We start from the raw sequence: 22463 nt of genomic DNA on the forward strand, positions 1-22463 counted from the left end.
TTTTTTTTCCAATAAAAGCTACTTTGAGACTAAAAACAAAGACTCATTCATTCCTTACTTGTTCTACACCATGCAAAGTGAAATCCTACTTCAATGATTTTTTTGTATGTATTCAACACAATAGTTTTTCTATGAACTTTTCACAGGCTGAACAGCAAGAAGAAAAAGATTCAGTTACATAAAGGTGTGCTGTTCTTGACATATATACATAAAACCAATGAGAAAGACAGGATGGATCAACCGCTGAAGTCCATTCACCTTTTTTGAGTGACCAATTTGCTGGAAATTGCTTATAATGTGAATTATTTTTGCCAGCCATTTGTACTTCTAGTAACATCAAGTAGCATTCATTTTATTAATATTACAGATAAATTGTCAGAAAGCACATCTTCCTATTCCCTTGAAAGAGTGTCCAATCCTCTGACTTATAGGCTACTGTATGTTTTGGCAAATGGAAAAGGGTAAAATAGTATGAAAGCATTATGTGGCCAACACATAATTGTTCTGCATCTGATATATAATTTAAAAAAATGCATTTAATTAGTACTTCACTTTTCATTCACAGTGAATTTCAAAAGTGTTAGAGCATTAAAAACAATAATATAATAAAAAAGTTATGGATATGGAAGAGTTAGGATGAAGAAGCCTTCCTGGTAGGTTTTAAAGCTGCAGAATAGAAGGCTTGATCCCCTATGGGCATAGATTTGGGTATGGATGGTAGAGAGATGTCCACACCAATATCAAAGTGTTGCTTTAGGGGCAATATTTTTACTGATGTCAAACAATCTAGCAGCTTTAACACCACATAATGTTAATTGTAAGGTCTCTGCAAAGTTGCCAGGTTTCTATGTTTTCTGCAATAAAAAAACAAAACAAAAAAAGCACTATTACATACATATTTTATTAAAAATACAGGATCACTTCATGGTGTAGAGCTTCATTTTGGGGTCCAGAGGGACAACATATGATTACAGTTGTAATTATTTGTTATTTGCAATGATATATTCCTATTTTAACTGAAACAATAAAGAATATCCTGACTTTTCAGTGTGAATTGTATCTCAGTATTTATCTGTTCCTGTCATGTCACCATGCAACCAGTGGGGGCGCTCTCTCCCTTTCTCTCACAGACTGAACACAGTAGGAGAAGAAGAAGCTGCCATATTGCGGTGATACAGCGAGTTTGCTGAAGCTTAGACACCGCTCCGTTTCTTTATCTAAGATGCTTTCTTCTCAGACTTTTGGAGACCCCGGGAAGATGAAAGATTATCATTATACTGGTCCCGTAGAGCACCGGTTCTCACCGTACGCTTTCAACGGAGGGTGAGTGTACCGTTTAAACCGCTGGCTAGTTGCATAGCCTGTTAGCTAACGAGCTAACCAGCTTAGCAATACAGCCCAAACAAAACAAAGGTTAAGTTCATAAAAAGTTTGTGAGCGGGGCAGTATTTCTTTTTTTCCATGATATAAACCATCATAAGTTGGGTTTGATATTCACAAAACATATATTTAATAAGTGGAAATGTACAGTTTCGGTTTCGGACGTGTAGCTTCCGTTAGCAGATGAAAGTAGTATCTCTACATCATGTCAGCTTCTTCAGGAGATGAATGAACCCGCCTGCGTTGTGTTTTTTTCAGGACTGTGTTAGCTGTGGCCGGGGAGGACTTTGCCATCGTAGCCTCAGACACCAGGCTGAGTGAAGGATACTCCATCCACAGCCGGGACTCTCCAAAGTGCTACAAGCTGTAAGTGTGCACCGTCACTGTGGAGGAAGGCCAGTTTAAAAAGACAACATACCACATCTAATTAATATGCAATTAGTAATGGTTCATTAGCAGCGCTGTGTAAATTAACTATAAAGATATTATTATTTATATTTGTTGTGTTCCAGGCAAAAGAATTTCCTTTCTCAAAAAGGACCCCAAATTATTCTACCTGTTCATACTAACCATTAGACGATCCTTTCATAATGCAATGACAGTGCAGTTAAGTTTATCTGAAGCGAATATGAATCTCCAGCCATCCAATTAAGTCAAATCAAGTAGACATCCTTCAACTTTATAGTCTTTGTAGACTGTGTGGGGACACTGTGGATTTTGGCCCCCATCACTTACATTGAAAGCACTTTCTTAAGGAGATCTTTTAATATCCAGTATGAACAGGAGGAATGATTGGAGAGGAAAACCTTGTATGGACACCCAACAGACTTAGTACTACACAAATCACATCCAACTTTATGGACTTTACTGCCCTGTCTCTCACTGATTTTATCTTCCTTCCTTTACAGGACAGACACAACTGTCATTGGCTGCAGTGGTTTCCATGGCGACTGCTTGACTCTTACTAAAATCATTGATGCTAGACTAAAGGTGAGCCAGCGTCTTGGTTTCAAGTTCTTTAGTTTCATTCTCAAACTTTTCAAAATTAATCTCACTCACTAACTGTACTATCTTGGTTAATCACAGTTAGTAGCCATAGTAATTATATTTCTATGTGTCTTTTTGCTTTTAATTATCACTTTTTTTGTCTAATCATACAAGAACCAATTAAAAGGATTTCTCTATACATTATGGATATTTGCCCTGCTAGGTCTCCTCTATCTTGTTCTTCATAAGACCTACAGTTGGTGTTATAGGTTACTTCATTTTTAGTAAACAGCATAGAAACTAATGGTCCTGCTTCTCTCACAGATGTACAAACACTCGAACAACAAGTCAATGACCAGTGGAGCCATCGCAGCAATGCTGTCCACTATCCTGTACGGCCGGAGGTTCTTCCCCTACTATGTCTACAATATCATCGGAGGACTGGATGAAGAGGGTTAGTATTTAAATGCTACTGGTATCAACAGGAGTAAATATGTTGCTTTGCATGCACATGCACTCATTTGTGCCAGTAAACAGTTGTATACTGTGGTGATTTCAGGGGGCTGTAAGTGTTGATTATGTATGTATTGTCTGACAGTGTGTAGCTTGTATCATTATTTTGTCTAAAGTTCGACTTTGTTCATTTTTGCTCATAATATCAAATTTTTTAGGCAAGGGAGCAGTATACAGCTTTGACCCAGTGGGCTCCTACCAGCGAGACACCTACAAGGCTGGAGGATCAGCCAGTGCAATGCTTCAACCACTACTAGACAACCAGGTACGTGACACACATGTATACTTATCTGTTGCTGTCCAATACAGCCATAGTTTCCTCACAGTGGCTTAATAACAGCTGAACATGGTGCAGTCATGTCTGATTCTCCTTCACACACTTTATTACCCCAGATTGGTTTCAAGAACATGGAGGGGGTGCAGCATGTTCCCCTGACTAAGGACAAGGCAGTTCAGCTGGTCAAAGATGTCTTCATCTCGGCGGCAGAAAGAGACGTCTACACCGGTGACGCCCTTCGGGTGTGTGTTATCACTAAGGAGGGCATTAATGAGCAGACAATACCACTGAGGAAGGACTGAAGAAGAGATGCGATGTTTCCCGCTGTCTCTGTTCTCCTTCTCTGTCTGTTCTTTCCACATTCACCGTACTGGTTTGGTCGCTTAACATCAGGCTTCTTAAAATGGGAGTGTTGTTCCACAAGTTGGCTTTTAGTAGCCTATTAAGTCAGACTTTAACCAGAGAACTTTGTATTCCATTTTTTTGATATTGGTTCACTTTCTGAAGTCATTTAAAATTGGGGCCTCCTTTCAATCTCTGCTGTTATTGTCTGGTGAACCTGATTCTGGATCAGCACTCCTGTTCTGAGAAGCGAGTTCTTTGCTCCACCTTACCTAGAATCTGCCCCTGTTTGGACTTTCCACAATGTTTTGAGAGGATACTATACTCTGCTTTTCTTTTTACATTCTTAATAAATGTAAAGAATTGAAAAATCTGCTCTCGTTCATTTCACATTCTCACACAGACACATCAGTTCAGACAGACCTCATCCTAATGAGCAAAAAGAAATAAAAGGAAAAGAAAATAAGCACTACTAATACATAAATTAAGGTGTAGAAAATTAATGTGTATCAAGTTTAGATGTATTTAACAGATAAACAGAAGCTGTATTGAATTCTCAAGTCATAGTCATATAACTTATTAACTAGACCACAATAATGACTTGACCTGTAGTTGTTTTAACTATGGTCCCACCTGGTCTGTATCAGTTAACCTCACTGACACCTCAGTAAGCTAAAACCAAAAAGGCAACATGTATTGTGTGTATTTGCCTAAGACCAGCATTAATGTGATGAATATTTACTTACACAGCAGATGAAATTAATTGGTTTTCTTTAATGAAAGATGCAGACAAACCAAACAAGATCAAAAGTCTGCTACATTTTTATTTGTGCTTGGAATATTTTTGCCTCCAACTACAAAATTAGGAACTAAAATGAAAGGGTTTTTATTTTAAGTATACAGTTCGCTTGACATTTGCTTCATTCATGCCAGTGTCAGAGCCACAGACCTGTACTGACACATTCCTGTGCAGCAAGAAATGTCCACACTTCAATATAGCTGATGAGAAATGAAGTATGTAAGCACAAGAGAGATGCAGGAAGGATATCTTGGACCTTTAGACATCACTCCTTATTTACAGTATTCTTCCCTGCTTTTTCTGTTTTATCATGATCATACAAAGAACTGGATTATTTTATTCTGATCAGGGTTTGCTGGTTGTTCCCAGAACGAGGCTTATAACTAAAGGAGACTCTTTTGAGGTTATGAACTTTAGAACTATCTCCCATTTAAATTAAGATCTGAGGACTCTGAACACCTTGAAAAATAAGCTCAAGACCCGTTTGTTCAGTCTTGCCTTTGTGTAATGTTTTCACTGTAAAGGGAAGTTTCCAGTTTGGAGAAAAAGGAAGCAATTACTACCAATAACTTGTGATGTGATACGTGCATGTAACTCGTTTTCAAGATACACTGAAGAATATAAATCCCATCAAGGCTCAGTGATATTTAGCTGACTGTTGAAGTTTTGCTACCAGTGCTGTAGAATACTATATAAATGTACATTAGTGTACTCCACAGTGAATCCAGTAGGGCCATTAAATAAACTACTGTTGAAATGTCAGATATTTTCCTGATCAGCTGACCTGGAAATAACTGACTCACTATGTATTCCACTCACTATGACTCACTATGTATATGACTATGTATTCCAACTTCACTAGTTGTTAATTTGAATATTAATGTAATAAAAGCGCACAGCAACTGTGCAATTAGAGCTGCAACGATTAGTTGATTGATTAGTCACTCAACAGAAATTTAATAGGCACTTATTTTGAAAATTGCATCATTTCAGCAGTGTTTTACTGAAGATGATGGAAGAAAAATCACTTGTACCAACGTCCCAAATGTGAATATTTTCTGGTTTTGATACTTCTCTATAATAATAAACAGTAACCATGACCTTTGACATTTTATGGATTTTAAGCACAAACATCGATTGATAAAATATTCGTTACATTAATCATGAAAATAATAATAGTTGCAGCCCTGTGTAAGATCATTCTGTACCACGTAAAGCCAACCAACATCTTCCTTGTTTAGGAGGAAACACAACAACACTCAATTCTGTGAATTTATTTCCTTTTATTAACCCAAATTACTCAGCAACTGTAACAAGTGTTATCTCTACAACTGTTTTAATAATCAAAGACTCTCACACACAAACAGACACATGTAGTGTCCTCAGGCGTAGTATTGCAGGTTGGCCTTCTTCTTGGCTTGCACCTCCAGGATTCCCTCCATGTAATCCTCGTGGTTCAGCTCTGTGGCCCCGCGGCGCAGCGCAATCATACCGGCCTCCACACACACAGCCTTGCACTGGGCCCCGTTGAAGTCGTCAGTGCAGCGGGCCAGCTCTTCGTAGTTGACATCGGGACTGACGTTCATCTTGCGGGAGTGAATCTGCATGATGCGAGCCCTGGCCTCTTCGTTTGGCATGGGGAACTCAATCTTCCTGTCCAGACGACCTGAGCGGAGCAGCGCAGGGTCCAAGATGTCCACTCTGTTGGTGGCAGCAATCACCTAAAAAATATCAACAATATCACTGTAGTTAAACTGTAATACTGAAAACTTAACACTGGAAGCCGCTGAGGTGAATAAAAATGATGAGAAGTCTTTTTTTACTTATTTGTATAAAAATATTTTAAGTTAGTATATTTACAGATTGTTTTGAAAACATCTGCACCCTCTTGTGTCCGTATTTCATGGCAATTCGAACTGTGTGTAATATTGTTCTTTTGTGTCCACTTAGAATCGGTACATCTGAAAAAAAAACCCAGCTTCCTGTCTCTGTTCAGTCTGCTAGAAAAAGAAAATCTTAGTTGTCCAGAATCTAAAAATTAAGAAAACTGAGTTCTCTGTTTTCAACAATTCGGAATGGTACATGTAGTTATAAAATGTGTGAGCACATTAAGTGTAGACTGAGAAAATGTACCAATAACAGTGCTTGTCTCTGATATTGCAGCCGTGTTAGAATAGGAAATCATTGTTTAGTGGTTATCATAAAGTAGCGTCATATTACAGACACTGTGAACTGACATTAGATGTGTAGGCTTTTAGTGGCACATGTACCCTGATCCACATGGTTTCAGCTTTGTTTGACTTGTGGTGAACAGTTTTGTCTGAATTAACTCTACAGAGTAATTATTGAGTCCAGTTTCTTAAGAAAGAACAGTAGAGGAGTTAGAGTTAATCCAGGCCACATAACAGTGTAACACAAATCCACAAAAAGTTGTAGAAACTGTGTACACCAGTCTGTCTTACTGATGTTTAGATTCTGTTCAAATGAAAAGTGGATGAATCAGATGCTGACTCCAGCGTTGTGAGTGTGTGTCCGCAGCCTCACCTTGACCTGCATGTTGGGCTGAAACCCATCCAGCTGGTTGAGCAGCTCCAGCATGGTCCTCTGCACCTCTCTGTCTCCTGCCTTTTCGCTGTCGAACCTCTTGGTGCCGATGGCGTCCAGCTCATCGATGAAGATGATGGATGGGGCCTTCTCCTTGGCCAGGGCGAAGGCGTCTCTCACCAGCTTGGCTCCATCTCCGATGAACATCTGGACCAGCTGTGGGCCGGCTAGCTTCAGGAAGGTGGCTTTGGTCTGAGCAGCGCAGGCTCTGGCCAGGAGGGTCTTTCCTGTCCCGGGTGGTCCATACATCAGGACTCCTTTAGGTGGCTGGATGCCCAGGTTCTCAAACTTCTCCTTGTGGTTCATGGGCAGCACTATGGCCTCCACCAGCTCCTGGATCTGTTTATCCAGACCACCTATGTCGCTGTACTGCTCTGTGGGGCGCTCGTCCACCTCCATGGCCTTCACCCTGGAGTCGTACTCAGTCGGGAGGGTCTCCAGGATCAGGTAGGAGTCTTTGTTGACACCTACCAGGTCTCCAGGCTTCAGCTTCTCCGCGTCTACCAGACCGATGACCGGCAGGAAGTAGGTCTGCCGGGTAGATGTCTTGATGACTGCGCACTTTCCTTTTCTCTGGGAGTCCAGGTCTACATTGGCCCCGTCCTCCTCCTGGTCGTTGGGGTCCACGTCCAACAGCTCGATGACGTTGGAGACCAGGTAGGGGAGCGTTTTGTTCACTTTGATCTTCTCCGTGTTTTCTTTGATTTTATCCTTCATGGCCTGCAGCTCGTGGGTCACCCGCAGCACCTCGCTCTTCATTATCTTTATCTCACTGTCGAGAAGTCGAGTCCGCTGGACGATCTCCTCTGTGGACATTTTTAACACTTCTTCTCCGATGCCATCCTCCACCTCGTCCCAAACTGACTTGTCACTCAGCGACGCCATCTTTCTCTCTGTATGCCTCAGACTCTGGGACGGAAATGAAGCGTCTACATCCGGCCGACCAGCTTTAAATTTTATTTATCTTTTGTATTTTTTCTAAATTGTATTTGTTTGTTTTTTTTAACAGATTTATTAAAATAAGGATAAACTAAGTGTGTACTTGATGAAATTAAACAGAATAATAATAATAATAATAAGTTTGATGGCACGTGCCCTCCTCTTTTCTTTTTTTTCTTTTTAAACAGCTTTATTAAAACAGTTTACAACTGTTTACAACTGGGGAGTAAAGGTTTTAATAAATAAATAAAATATTAATAAATGTAAGTTTGCCAACAAAAAACCCTTTCTCAGTATTTGTTAAAGAAATCAGAACTTACAGACTTTTAAATCTTTAATATGAAGACTGTAAAAACGGTTGAGTGTACTTTTTGTCTTTATTAAACTCGTATGTTGCTTTATATATTGATTTAGTAATTTACTATCCAATTTTTTTTACTTTTTAATCTTCTTTCTATTTCTAATGTGCTGTTTGTAGAGACATGCTCATAACATTACATGACTCTAGATATTAGAGAAACGTTCAGGTGGTGTTTGCAGACTTCATGTAGTAGTAGTGTAGCTGCTCTCCACATTCAGTCCAGCAGGTGGAAGTAAAGCCCCTAAAAGCTCAATTAAACGACAAAAGAAGAGGAGGAAGGAAACCAGAGAAAAAAAGAGGAAGTAATCGACGCTCACGAGCCTAATAGAACTGTGCTCGTGTGCATACTACCTGGCAGAGTTTGACTGTAAGTTGAGATAAAATATCTTGTGTTGCAGATATGAACCTCTCAGTTATTTGCAGCTTTTAAAGCACATAAATATTCTGTTGTATTTCACATCACGTTAAACTAACCGGTTCACGTTAGCTCATGCTGCTAACATTAGCTCGGCGGCTAACTTGAGCTAGCCTCGTATGCTGCTGGTGTATTTTGGAGACTGTGAAGACCTCCTAGGAACAGGGCGATATATAGATAGATTTGTAGTCACCTGTGTCCTGCATGCTAACATACATAAAGGAGGAGTCACTGCAATAAATGATAAGTGTAGAGGAGCTGAAGCTAAATGTAGTTAGCAGAGCTGCGGCTATGTTCGCGCCACCGCTGCAGCTGATCCGGGGTTATGTCGTCTGCTGACTCCTCGGTCGTTTTTATTGATCTACAGCTAGATATATTTGTCACGAATGTACGTTTTAACATCGGCTCTGTCCATCTTTTCATGCAGCACATAGCTGTCAGAGAGAGGAGACACGAAGGGGGCAGTGTGCAGTGTTTTCCTCCTGTGAAGCGGACTGTGGACTCAGCTGTGAGGCTCGTACCCGGTCTGTGTGTCCCGTGTTTCTGCCTCCTGGGTGGCAGTGAACAGACCTGAAGAGATGGACCAGAACAACAGTATACCAGCCTTTCAGGGGCTGGCCTCTCCACAGGTAGGTTTCAAGTATTTTATGTGTATGAGATTTTAAAAGTATTAATGTCCCTGGCCAATTTTGCTAAGCATGTTTTACCATCGTTTCATTTATGATCATGTTGAGGAACTCACATACATCAGATTGTGACAGCTGGGAGTGAAACTTTGCTCAAGCTTCTGCAGTGTTTTAAATAACATTGTAGTTTCCTGACACCCAGTGAAACAATGAAGGAGCTTGTCTTCATCTGATTGAGGGGCAGAGAGCACGAACTTGCCCTGAATGTAGATCAGAGTAGGTCAGATGTATCCCCTCAAGCTCTCAGTCTAAAGTGAATTTAGAGATGTCATCCCTATGTTAGCTTTAAACTTAATACACATTAAACAATTATATTCAAAAGTTGTTGGAAGGAGACAACGTAACGAAAACGTACAGCATTATGTGCATAACCAAAATATTATTTGACAGGTAACAAAATGAACTTTTTGTATGAATTCTCTTCCATTCTTCAAAAACAATGTGCCTCCTTGACATTAAAATGATGTATATATGTTAGTACACTGTACATTAGTACCAGTCAGGTAGATATTTCTTAGTGGTAAGATGCATATTGTCTATGGATGTTATTGATACTTGAACAACTTAAGAATCTACTATGAATATAGATGTATAATTTATTGAAATAGTTTTCCCCATTCATTCTGAGGAAATCACTGAAATATTTACTATTACACTGATGAATGCATAAACAAGCTGTGTGCTGCTCTGAGTTTACAGTATACTGCTCTAGCCAAAGGATTTTATCACTTTCAAAAAATAATGTCTTGAGCTGCTACTGAAAAAAAGGAGTAATTTTAAATTAACCATTTTTGGTAGAGAAAAAACTCTGATTATGGTGAACTTTAGCGTGACCTAATATGACTCTGCTGGGTTTTTTTTGCAGGGTGCCATGACACCAGGAATGCCTATTTTCAGTCCCATGATGCCATATGGGTCAGGCCTGACACCCCAGCCTGTCCAGAACACCAACAGTCTGTCGATACTGGAGGAACAGCAGAGACAACAACAGCAGCAACAGGCACAGCAGGCCAATGCAGGTACAACACACACTGCCGTAATCTTCCTCCTCTTTCCTTTCATCCCCACAACATGAACTCATTTTGAGTTCATTCTGTTCAAGTAAACCTGACAACCGACAGGCTTCACAGAAGATAGTTAGAATTGTTTACCCCTTTCTCTCTACGAAAGTAGTCCAAATATTTATTATCTGAGTAGACAATATGGGCATTTATGTGGAAAAATATGTTTTTCCCTGTTTTCCAGGTCTTCCAAGTACATCAGGGCAGACCCCTCAACTTTTTCATTCCCAGACAGTAGCAGGCTCAACCACCACAGCACTGCCAGGGAACACGCCACTACACCCCTACAACACTCCACTGACCCCCATGACCCCGATCACACCGGCCACGCCAGCCTCAGAGAGCTCTGGAATAGTACCACAGCTACAGTATGTTTCATATTCAATGGACAAAACTGTAAAAGTATCATTTCATCCCAATTTTTATGTGCATCGCTCTTTGAAATCATCATCATCATCTAGCTAATGGTAACAGATTCCAAACATGAACACAGCTGACATCTTGCTTTTTTAGTTAGTGGCCAGTATTTAACTTGAGTCTGAGTTACTGATTGAAAAGTTTCCATTTATGTCTCTTACTTGGATATCTTTGCTTTTTTTTTACTTTCCTCACTGTTAGGAACATAGTATCTACTGTAAATCTGGGCTGTAAACTAGACTTGAAGACCATTGCCTTGAGAGCCAGGAATGCCGAGTATAACCCAAAGGTGAGACTGCTGTACATTACTGTGATCAGCTGTATGTTGCTCAATAATGTGACTCTTTTTTTCTCTTTATTCAACATCGTGGTCCAGAAATGTTTGACCACATGGCCAAATTGTGTGGTTTTGTTGTTGTGATGTTAATAGAGATGAATCTGATGAGTCCTCCTGTCATTCTTCTTGCAGCATCGTCATCCCCAAATTTGCACTAAAACATGAGAAATATATACAAAAAAAAAAAGGAAATGACACCCCCACTCTTTCTCCCTCTCGCTGTCTCTCTGTCTGTCTTTTAGCGTTTTGCTGCTGTCATCATGAGAATACGAGAACCCAGGACCACTGCTCTCATCTTCAGCTCCGGCAAGATGGTTTGCACTGGAGCAAAGAGGTCAGCATAAAACTTTTATAGACAAGGATGAACTTTCTTTTGATAAACGTCATAAACAAAGCCACTATTTGACTAGAGTGCTTTCTTTAGTATGAAGAACAAACAAAGAAGAGGAAAATGTTTCTTATATTGCTTTCTTGCCTCTACCTCCTCAGTGAAGAGCAGTCGAGGTTAGCTGCCAGAAAATACGCCCGTGTAGTGCAGAAACTCGGCTTTCCTGCCAAGTTCCTGGACTTTAAGATACAGAACATGGTGGGCAGCTGCGATGTGAAGTTCCCCATTCGGCTGGAGGGATTAGTCCTCACACATCAACAGTTCAGCAGGTCAGTTCATTTTGTTGATTGCAATGTGCAGATAAAAGCCACAAACACTTGTTTATGCTTTTACAAACTACCAACATGATACCTGCGTTATGAGAATTCATGATGTGTCAAGAGTTATCACAGATGGAAAGGATCATATTGGTTTATTATTGTCAATGTCAACACAAATAAACTGACTTCCCCCTTTTGCTTGAGCTGCATCAGTTAGCTGATTAATTACAACAATTAGTTGCCAACTGTTAAATTAACCCCCAACTATTTTGATAATTGATTAATCTTTGTATCTATCTTTTAATCATTTGTTTTATTAAAAAAAAAAAAGTCTAAATTTTCTGATTCCAGTTTCTCAAATGTGAATATTTTTTGATTTTTTTAGTCTTCTCAGTCAGTAAACTAAATATTTTGGGTTGTGGACTGCTGGTAGTGACAAATCAAGACATTTGTAGAGGTCACATTGGACTTGAGAAATGGTGATTGATATTTTAAAGGACTAAACAATCGTTTGGTGTAATAAAACTGAATAAAACTAAATTTCTCTCACATCAAGGTGAGAACTTAAATTTGGAATTGTAGCAAATGTGCAGCAGAGAGCTCAAAAGTCTTCTTCTTAAATTTGATCCTGATATTAAAGTAATTCCTGTAATGATTAAAATAAACTTGTCTGTTGTAGCTATGAACCAGAGCTGTTTCCAGGACTGATTTACAGAATGATCAAACCCAGAATCGTCCTGCTTATCTTCGTTTCTGGGAAAGTCGTACTAACAGGTAAGACCTTCTCTCCTGTTAATGGAACAATGGTTATGATGTCCTAATCTCAAACATATATGATGATAGTAGATAGTATCTTCATTTCCCATAGAAACAGCTGTATTTTGTCCTTAAGAGACAATGTAGGTAATCACTGCTGCAAGGATAGTATCACATTAATAACCTGAAACCTAAAAATGTATCGGATTCCTCAAGCGACAATTAAAGTATTAATGGGTTTCCCCCCGATTATGCATGATGATGATTATTATTCTGTCACTGTTATGAAAGTGTAACTAAGTGAAGTCACTGTTGTTTGTTGTCAAGGTGCAAAGGTGAGAGCAGAGATCTATGAAGCTTTTGAAAACATCTACCCCATCTTGAAAGGCTTCCGCAAGACAACGTAGAACATGCATCTCCTTCGTTTACCATCCCCTTCCCCCCTCCGCCTCTTTTTACTCCTCTTTTAAAAACTCATATGGAAGTGGCATATATATGTGGACCTCCAAAAGTGGACTGCTCAAAGGGCTGTTGCACAGGGATGTGATTCATCTTTTTTTCTTTTACTTTTTTTCCTCTGCCCTCCAGTGTTTCAGATTTTTTGGGAAACACATTTTTTTATAAGTTTCTGTTCCTTTGTTCAGATCTCACATGATGGTATGGTAGCAGACACAGCTCCATTTATTTCCGACTGATTTCCGCACACAATTTTTTTTTGGCTTTTTATGTTGTCACGATTGGTCACATCCCTGATTGTACATAAGACTGTAAGAAAATGTAAAAATCGCTGATTAGAAGAGAGACAGTCGATTCTGACTGTCTGTTGTTTTTATTTTAAGCAGTTTTAAATAGTTTTGTATATTGTATTTTATAATTGTCTGCTCAGTCCCCCCAGTTGAAGCAATATGCATTCAGGTCTGTTTGCCTCACATTCCTAATAACAGTATTTGGTAAGATTTTAGTTCAGCATTTTAAGGAGGCTTTTTATCCCAGCACAGATCAGTCTGCCTTTTGTCCTCTTTACTTTGTAATGGAAATCAATTGGAACTGGGTTCAGCTAAGTCTTGATTTCATTGATGCTGGATGTGGATTTTCCTTAAAATTCAAAAACTGACATGAGACCATATAGTCCAGTGTGTTAAGCTTTAAATGAAGTTACATGCTTGTTAAATAAAAGATGCAGTGTGTAGAAATTAATGACATCCAGCAGTGCAGATTTGACAGAAATGGAATATAATATTTATAAGTATAGTTTTAATTAGTGTTTTATCAAGTTAAAATGAGAATGTCACTAATTCTACAAACCGCACCTTTTAAAATGCTTACCAAGTTGGTTTGTTCATCAAGATTTGTATCACTTGGTCTGGGTTGCTGAGACTTAATTTCTTTGTACTGTAATCTTTAGCAGAGATGGAGTTGGTTTCAAGTTCAAACAAGGATTTTCTTTTTTACACGGTTTAGATGCTGTAATTTCAAACATGAGCGTGTTAATGGTTAAACTTCTCTATTTAAAATTGAAAGAAAGAATGAAGATCAGGATTTTAGATAATTTCAACCAAAACTAAAATGTGAAGAAAGACAACTTGAAGTAGACAGCGTCTTCTTTTACTTGAATTTAAATAAAGTGGTTTATAACTCTTAAAATCAGTTACATCTTAACTTCAGTAGCACTAAAAGACCGTATGATGGCAGGTAAACTATGCATCATGTTGCCATATTTGTTTTGTTTTTAAGCTTTCTTGTGTATTTCTTTTTGGCCATTTAAAACAATATTTAAAAGTTATTACAGAGTTATTTTATAACGATGCTCACACACGGACAAAAAACATTTAAATGTTTAAATCTTGGGCACTTGTATGTGTGCTTGAGTGTCACACATTTCTACTTGGCACATCCCTAAAAACTGGAGCAGTTACAAATTCAAAGATTTGGTTAACATGTTTTTAAGTCAGCTTCATCATCTGTGTGTCTGACACCTGGTGTCTGTGTTGGCAGAAGAAACAAGGTTTTAGCAGAGGCCTGAACACCACAAACTCCTGTCATGTCCAAATGCAATTCTGTTTCTTCTGAAAATGTTAATGTGCTGCACTGTGCATTAATAAATGTGTACATTCTGGCTCTATGGTTCAAGCTGCTTCTTGTATTTTTCCAGTGAACTATTTTTACTCACCAACCAAGCTTTTACAAAATAGGACAACTGTAAAACCAAATAATGCATACATGCAGAATTAGGATGATAATCACTAATGATAAAAAATCAAACTAAACAGGTGATATTAACGGCATAAAGTGTAAAATGCTGCGGTGCTGCTGCGCATTTTATCAGCTGATGTTACAAAACGTCAATTTTAAGTCACTCAGATGTGTGAAAATTCTGCTTTATGTTCATTATTGAGTGATTGTGGTGTATTAGGGTGAATTATATTGAAAGGTGATCCTAATATTTTGTCCACTCCATTGACATACATGAGAAGGTACACCACCACCACTTAGTACAACCTCAGTAATAAACAAAGTAGAATTATCACTTTTTTGACAATGTCAACAAAAACCAAAAATGTATAAACTTTAAAAAAGCTGAATTTATAGCAGAGCTGTTGTATTGGATTTAATTATATTGTATTGCAAGTGTTCCCAATGAAGTTGCAGGTGACTGTAGTTCAGAGAATAAAACTACTAAATAACTAATTACTATATAATATAGTTCAGAGAATACCTTAAATTGAAGGAAAGTGACAGAATACAATGTGCAGTAGTAATAGGCTATCTGAAATTATTACGATAGGTGCAATGTTTTATTGTCAAAGCTAGTTGCGTTTACCACTTACACATGGCAACATTGCTCATGTGTAATTTTCTGCGGGAAACTGTTTAGGACCAAATAGCACTCCAGAGAATACTCAGTGGCAGATCCAAAACTTGATCATGACCACCACAGGAAGACCAGACTCCCCAGAGAAGACAGACTGCATTTCACACCTGCTTTGGCAATGTAAACACACATTCCCCATGCCAACAAAGCCCCTTTTGAATTGAAGTCAATATTTATCTATGGAGATAAATTTCAACTTTTTTTTAAGAAAGCAAAAATGAAAGTCACACTTTGATATATATACACACAGGTAAATATGTCTTGTATGAACAGTATGGAGGACTAAGAATGGAAATAACCCAGTAAACACGTTGTTCTCACCAGTCAGAAAAGACAGGCTACTGATGTTAACAACTGGTCCATGTCTCATCAGTCACATACATCAGCAGTAGAACATGTCGAGTCTACTTGTTGGGAAGTTAAGTCACTTCAAGTGTGATCATCACTGCTGAGTCCAAGTTTTCACAACTGTTTGAGCATCTTAAGACTCTGTCCACCATAACAGAGATATTATGACTGTTTAATCTGTGTTTGTTGATCTGAGCTGAAGTCCTGCTTCCAAATGAACTCAGGGCAGTACTCGTCGTCATGGTTACAGCTGACGGAGCATGTGTAGACAGCCAGGGTCCCCCAGTCAATACTGGCTCCTGTGGAGTCCACACACAGACTGTTCAACAGCTGGGGCATCACCTAGAAAGACAGACATACAATTATTAAGGAAGTGTTTAATGGCTTGTTAACCTTATGTACAGATTTTTTTTAATATAGTGAAACAATTGCATCTACAAAGATCATAAATTCACCAATATGCACACACAACATCATATACTTGTACAAGACAGCACCACTGTACTGAAAGCCAGTGAGAAGGTGAACAAGACGAGGTGAAGTTGGGAAGGAGAAAAAAAGAAAAGAAAGATACATAAGATGTTGGATTACTGGAGTGTCAAACAACAAACCTGAAACTCAAAAGTCCTCTTGGCGCCACAGGTGCATGCTGGGATGTCCTGATCTGAAGGGATGTGCGTGGAGGAGACCCACAAGGGAGAGCCACCTCGACTGTAACGCACCACCTAAGCATGACACAGCAATGAGATGGAGAAAAACATCAGTGTGGGTTTTTTATGACTTTATATCACCATTGAAAGGAAAGACTCCAAGAACTCGATTACATTGATTGGTTCAAGTCTTTTTTTTTTTTTTTACCTGGTGTGGCTCTGGAGCGATTTTCTTTTTAAACCGCTGGAAGGCTTTGTTGTCTTCAGTCTCATGCATAGCCATCTCCTCTAGGTCTGTCTCTGCCAGAGCTTTAGAAATGGAAGAGAAGTATGTCTATTTTTCATATTGATGAACATTGTGTTTTGTAGTTAGAATAGTACTAAAACTATATATCTGAGTTTTTTTCTGTACGTAAGAAAATTAGACAGACATAAAGTAAAGCTTACTTTCGTCTAAGGACGGACAATCTTCACTCTGAGCATTGGCCGTCTGCTCTTCTCCTTCAGCCTCCTCTTCCTCTTCCTCTTCCTCTTCCTCAGGCTCAATGACCAGCTCAGACTCAGGGAAGACGCAGGGAGAGGCTGTGACAACAGATGCTTCTATACATAGAGAGACAGACAAAACAAATAAGGATTATTTAAGAAAGAAAACACAAGCTCTCACATTACCACTGCTTTTCTTACTGTAGCAGCACATAACACACACACACACACACACACACACACACACACACACACACACACACCTGTGCTGCCACACTCCTTCTTGTGTGCGTGTTTCCAGTGGAGGGTCTGGTGGTGTTTTCCACAGTAGGTTACAGCGTGACAGCGGGAGCAGGCTTTGTTGCCAGGGCAACCACACACCCAGCACAGTTTAACTCCACAGACAGGCAGCACACTGTGATCTTTATCGAGATCGCTGGGGGGTTCATCCTCTGAGGAGAGAGAGAGAAAAAAACCTTAAAACAGAGCAAGTCTAAATGTGTAGGTCAGCTATAACTGCTGTTTTATGACCCACAGATGGAGTCAAAATGATGAAAATACTGATAAGAACCAATAAGAAAACAGGCTCTAGAGTTGATCAGGTTTATCAGAATTTTATAGATATGGCACCCACTACACTATTTAATTAAATGGTTCAGCGATTTGTTCTTCTTGATCATTACAAAGATTTTCACACCAAAACCAAACTATTGTCCAATTATGTAAAAACAGACAAATATGATCCTATATAATTGCAAAATTAATTCCTGCAGATAAAACAAACAATCCAGTTTCACCAGTTCAAAAATTATTTGGCAAATTCAATATGTCCTTTCATATTATATCAATGTGTATATAAGTGTGATATAGACACCAGTCAGCTCAACGTTAGAAAACACAGTGACTGCAGGCTGACAACACTACTACTGTGAGTACTTTCGAACAAGCACTCAACCAGGACATATCATGTCTGTTCAGACATGGCTAACATCAACACCTTGAGTAGGTGACGTAAGAGAGGATAAAGAATCACACTTTGACGTACATACTGGCAAATGTACAAACCTGGTGGTGGGTCGTACGGGTAGAACTCATTCTTTCTAGGCAGCTGACTTCTGAATACTTATGAAAAAGAAGACAGAAAACGTATTTAGGCTATTTAAAAAAATCAAGCAAATGCTCCAAAAAACAGATAAGAAGGGATTTAAAAAATGTGTAAAGGACAAAGAAAGGGAAAGAAGAAGGAAAAGAAAGGCAAGCAAAGACTGAAGATGTTGAGTGAGGTGTTAAAGTGAGAAAATGAGGTACCTTTCATACAGCGGCTGTCATTACGTGTGTAGCACTCAGGAGTTTTGCAGCAGAACAGAAACAAAGTTCTGTGGAAACTTCTGTCCTGACCAGAAATGGGTGCGTACACCTGCAGCAGAGAAGAGAAGAGTCATGATTGTCTGTAGCAGGAGAGGGCTCTCTCCTCTGTTGCTTCTTTGTGAAACTGAATGAGGTCCACAGGCTTAAAGTCTGCTTTAGGTAGTGAGGCTATTTTAAATTGCACTGCAAGTGATCCAGCCTTAATAGTTAAGTTTGGATTTGGTTTATGGAGTTGTGTGAAGTATAACACAATTTCAGATTACACAAAAGTAAACAGAAGAATTTTCATTTGGGGTTTACTTATTTTCTTATATACAGTCTATGGGTTTACCTCACATTGTAAATCCCACCCTCACCCTGATGTTCCTTTGGATCTTGAAGTCAGTATCAAACCTCAAACTCTGTCTCCCTGAGCATGAATTCAAAGCTTTATAATCTGCTTTACTGACTCTGTCATCAAGTGCTCTTTTAATTTCAACGTCAAAAGCCAATATACAAATAGGTTTTCAACTGTGACTGAGAAGATATACACTTATCGTGAAACCAGCAGTTACAGTATGTATTGAGATGGAGCAGCTCCATGATGACATTATCACTATCTCTATTTAACCACTCTCTCACTATAATGACTAATTAAAAGAGAGCTCCACAGGATCACAGGAAATTATTGAGCCCAGTTTCCCTCCCTGCTCTGGGCCACTGACCTGCAGCAGAAAGGCCAGAGGCAGGCGGCATATGTCACACTCCAGCCCGGACAGTGAGGGCAGGCCTCGCAGGGAGAGCCACGCTGGCTTCCCTCCGACTTTACTGGGAAACTGCGGCGAGCGAAGCCGCCACGGCTCCGCGTCTTCCAGGAAACCCAGGACTACCTCCGCCAAGGACATGGTTGTACCTCCGGACAAAAGCGACTGCCTGAAATAGTAAACAGTAACAGTCCGAAAAACACAACACATGCAACTCAGGTACAGTCTAGTAACTCTTCCGTGGGGAAACACAGACCACTGGTTGAAACGTTCCGCTACAGCTCTCTATAGATGTGTTATGGTATTCATTATTATTCATCATAACTTCCTGTCTAGATATCTGAAGATTTGTTTGGAAAGAGTGTTCATCTGAAACTTTAATACTCGTCAGGAAAAATATTTTATCATTTTTTTGTATTTACCCATCTGTCCACTAGATGGTGTAAATATCCTATATATATATATATGTATATATATAGCCTATATATATATGTACACAAAAAATATACAAAAATATACAAAACAATATATATACACACAAGATAAAATGTTTCATTTTAGAACAGAAGTTTAATATTCTGGAGGGGCGGTTTAAAGACTGCCCCCATGTGTGTCTACATTAAATTACATCTTCAGGTTTGAAAACCAAACCCTATAGGTCAGACTGTGTAACGTTTATGATATCCTCTAAAAAATATCGTAAAATTCAGTCGTGTTCAGTTTCAACAATGTTGGAGAACTTCATTGATTAAAAAAAAAAAAAAAAAAAAAAAAGCTGTTCCAAATGTAAAAATGTGTTTTTACACACATGCAGTTGGCTTTTCTGAATGATTACACAATTATTTTGCTTATCTGAAGCAAATTATGTTTCTGAAGATGTGTAGTTTTACATACCTTAACACACCTTTTATACTTATTATTTACCATTTCAGGAAGTACTTATTGTGTACTTACCTCAATGACCTGAGTACTTTAATGTACTTTTAGATCCACCCTAATACTTACTTCAGAATAGATCCTAATACTCCTCCCTATTATACTGATGACGTGTCCTATAATGCAATAAGAGCGATTAAACAGATCATAAAATAGGATAAGAAATTGGACTTACCCTAAAACACCTCTTGGAAGTAAAAGTTAAACAAAATAAATCAATAGGAAGTAATTTAAAGACACAAACATATCTAACAACAACAATACTGGAGGTTAGATCTGTACATCTGTACATACATCTGTAATACTGAACAAATTATTCTAACATAAGCCTACAAATATGATATTCTTGTCTGTCTATGTCCAGTAGGACATTCATCAACTGCTCGAGATGGGTTCTTCTTTGCTCCTCCAGTCTTAAAAGTTTCTCCACCTCCCTTTCCCCCACACGGGATGGCACAGGAGGCAGGAGACGTCTGTTACATGTGCCATAAAATTCAACCTTGGTGACGGTATGAATATTTGCATACATTCACTGATATTATTTCCAAATCAGGGTTATATAGATTAATTTAACTTTCTCCAGTGCTTTGTACAAGGTTTGATTTTTCCCATCTTGCTGTTGGTTTGAGCTGAAAAGAGTTCAAGAATATAATGTCTAATAATGAGAGAATTCATTGAGTAATCTGGAGGGACCTCCACCTTAATACTACTTTTCATCTGCTGTCAGACCTCTTCTTTGAGATTTGGTAATCTATAGGAATATTAGGAATATGAGTTCTGACATTTAAAAAGAGAAAAACATATGGAACAGAAAGAAAAGCAGATTTCAGGCCTGCTTGTGGTGACTGAACCCTTGTATCCAAGCCTGGACGTTGGGGTCGAGGACACAAAAACATCTCAGTGTTTTTAAAGAGGTCAGTAGCACAGCAAAAAGTACTATATCGCTTTGGAGCAGTGCAAAGTTTTACATATACAACTATACAACAGACTACAGAGCAGGTTCTTTCCTCCGGTTGTGTGACTCCTAAAATTAATTCTCCACACTCCAATATATATAGAATCATTACTTGAATTCCGCTGTCAATAAAGTCTTATCTCATTTTGTAGAGGCAGAATCATTGTCGATTCAGCTAATAATTATAATAAACTCACTGCTGTGATAATGATATCTGACCAGCTTCACTGTGTAAAACCTATACAGACCATATGGGAATTAAATGAAAATCGGTGTTATGACAAAAATAAATATCAATAGAAAGATTAATTTCAGGTTGTAGCCACTTTCATTATTACTGATGAATGTGCAGTGCAAGCAGTGGTTGTCCATGTGTTTATTTTATGTTACAGATGATACTATTGAAGGTGTGTCAATCATTATTCTCTTTCTCTCAAGCACACACATTAGTACAGCATGAGAGCAACACCAGCTACTCACTCGATCAGCGGAGCTCCTTAGAGAACCAACATAGTGTGGAAGTACAGGCACAACAGGAAGTAGTAGAGACCGGAACAAACCAGTCGAGACAGCTGCAGAGAGAAATTGAATAATTATGTTAAAAACAACAAGTAAAGACTGACAGATGAAGCCTTTGATAGCCAGATATGATGACACTTCTTAAACTAGAAAAAGATCATTTTCTTAAGAAATTGCCCCAGTTCATTCAGGTTCAAAGTTATAACATTAAGCCAAGTATTTATAATTATCACCTTTAATTTCTATAGATTTTATTTCCATAAAATAAAAACTAGAAGAGTATACTCAATAGAGTGCGGATCTCCATCAGGTGTGTTTGGGGCATGTATTGTCTCAGTTTTCTTTAAGACACATAGAATAATGTAATGCAATTGACAGAGCTTCTTCTGGGGTTCACCTAACTTTATATACTTAATAAGATAACAATAAATGGGATTGTAGTGAGAAATCTTCAGTATTGACGAGGCATATTGTTGTTTCCTTTTAATTGTTTTATTTTACATAATTTTATAAGAAAAGAGCTAAATAATTTTTTTCTGGTGCATGGAGGACACCAGGTGATTCAACAAGCAAAAGTCCTTGATTTTCCTCAGCTACTTCCACTTCTAATTTCCTCCACAGATGCCTCCCATAGCGGCCAGAGCAGAACCGGGAGCGGCAAAGGCAAACAGAGGCAATGCAGCAGCACCCTCCATGGTGCCAAACACCCAAAACAAGCACCCCTGCAGGATGAGTTGCAACAGGGATGATAAGTCCAAAGTGACAGGGAAATTCAGGAGGTATTTGGGCATGCAAATGGACAATAAACTAAAATGGAGTGCTAGGCTGGTTGAGATACTTCTTTGCAGACTCAAACTGTGCAGGAGAGCATCATTACAGTAGATATCATATGGCATCAACAGCACCATTTTCAGTTAAAATTGGGAATTGGCAACAGCAATAAATGTGATGACTAAAATGAAGAAAGAACATCTGTCCCTCAACACAGTCTATGGGAGAACTGCTGTCAGACATGCACACGGATTTCTGAATAACCCTTCACACATTATTCTGATTATGAATTATTA

The 22463-nt window shown here is 38.7% G+C and overlaps 4 protein-coding genes across 4 annotated transcripts; 2 read left to right on the top strand and 2 right to left on the bottom strand.

Moving 5' to 3' along the window:
• The first annotated feature begins 1149 nt into the window (after positions 1 to 1149).
• Positions 1150 to 3870, top strand: psmb1 (proteasome 20S subunit beta 1). The gene is made up of 6 exons (XM_053340032.1): positions 1150 to 1323; positions 1639 to 1746; positions 2289 to 2370; positions 2692 to 2821; positions 3039 to 3145; positions 3274 to 3870. Exons 1-6 carry the CDS (start codon positions 1223 to 1225, stop codon positions 3457 to 3459), a joined length of 714 nt encoding a protein of 237 aa, XP_053196007.1. The 5' UTR covers positions 1150 to 1222; the 3' UTR covers positions 3460 to 3870.
• A 1691-nt stretch (positions 3871 to 5561) lies between these two features.
• psmc3 (proteasome 26S subunit, ATPase 3) lies at positions 5562 to 7807 on the bottom strand. The gene is made up of 2 exons (XM_053341374.1): positions 6843 to 7807; positions 5562 to 6019 (listed from the first exon to the last, which is right to left on the bottom strand). The coding sequence occupies exons 1-2, from the start codon at positions 7785 to 7787 to the stop codon at positions 5681 to 5683; spliced, it is 1284 nt and encodes a 427-aa protein (XP_053197349.1). The 5' UTR covers positions 7788 to 7807; the 3' UTR covers positions 5562 to 5680.
• A 709-nt stretch (positions 7808 to 8516) lies between these two features.
• Positions 8517 to 14690, top strand: tbp (TATA box binding protein). The gene is made up of 9 exons (XM_053341486.1): positions 8517 to 8569; positions 9045 to 9246; positions 10169 to 10322; positions 10549 to 10732; positions 10983 to 11070; positions 11361 to 11452; positions 11608 to 11775; positions 12446 to 12540; positions 12850 to 14690. Exons 2-9 carry the CDS (start codon positions 9196 to 9198, stop codon positions 12927 to 12929), a joined length of 912 nt encoding a protein of 303 aa, XP_053197461.1. The 5' UTR covers positions 8517 to 8569; positions 9045 to 9195; the 3' UTR covers positions 12930 to 14690.
• Positions 14691 to 15126: 436 nt separating this feature from the next.
• Positions 15127 to 19173, bottom strand: pdcd2 (programmed cell death 2). The gene is made up of 8 exons (XM_053318703.1): positions 18948 to 19173; positions 18184 to 18292; positions 17941 to 17997; positions 17139 to 17327; positions 16840 to 16992; positions 16601 to 16701; positions 16354 to 16467; positions 15127 to 16084 (listed from the first exon to the last, which is right to left on the bottom strand). Exons 1-8 carry the CDS (start codon positions 19125 to 19127, stop codon positions 15905 to 15907), a joined length of 1083 nt encoding a protein of 360 aa, XP_053174678.1. The 5' UTR covers positions 19128 to 19173; the 3' UTR covers positions 15127 to 15904.
• Positions 19174 to 22463: the final 3290 nt, after the last annotated feature.

This window comes from Scomber japonicus, chromosome 1, assembly GCF_027409825.1.
Source record: "Scomber japonicus isolate fScoJap1 chromosome 1, fScoJap1.pri, whole genome shotgun sequence".
In the NCBI taxonomy this organism is placed as follows: Eukaryota; Metazoa; Chordata; class Actinopteri; order Scombriformes; family Scombridae; genus Scomber; species Scomber japonicus.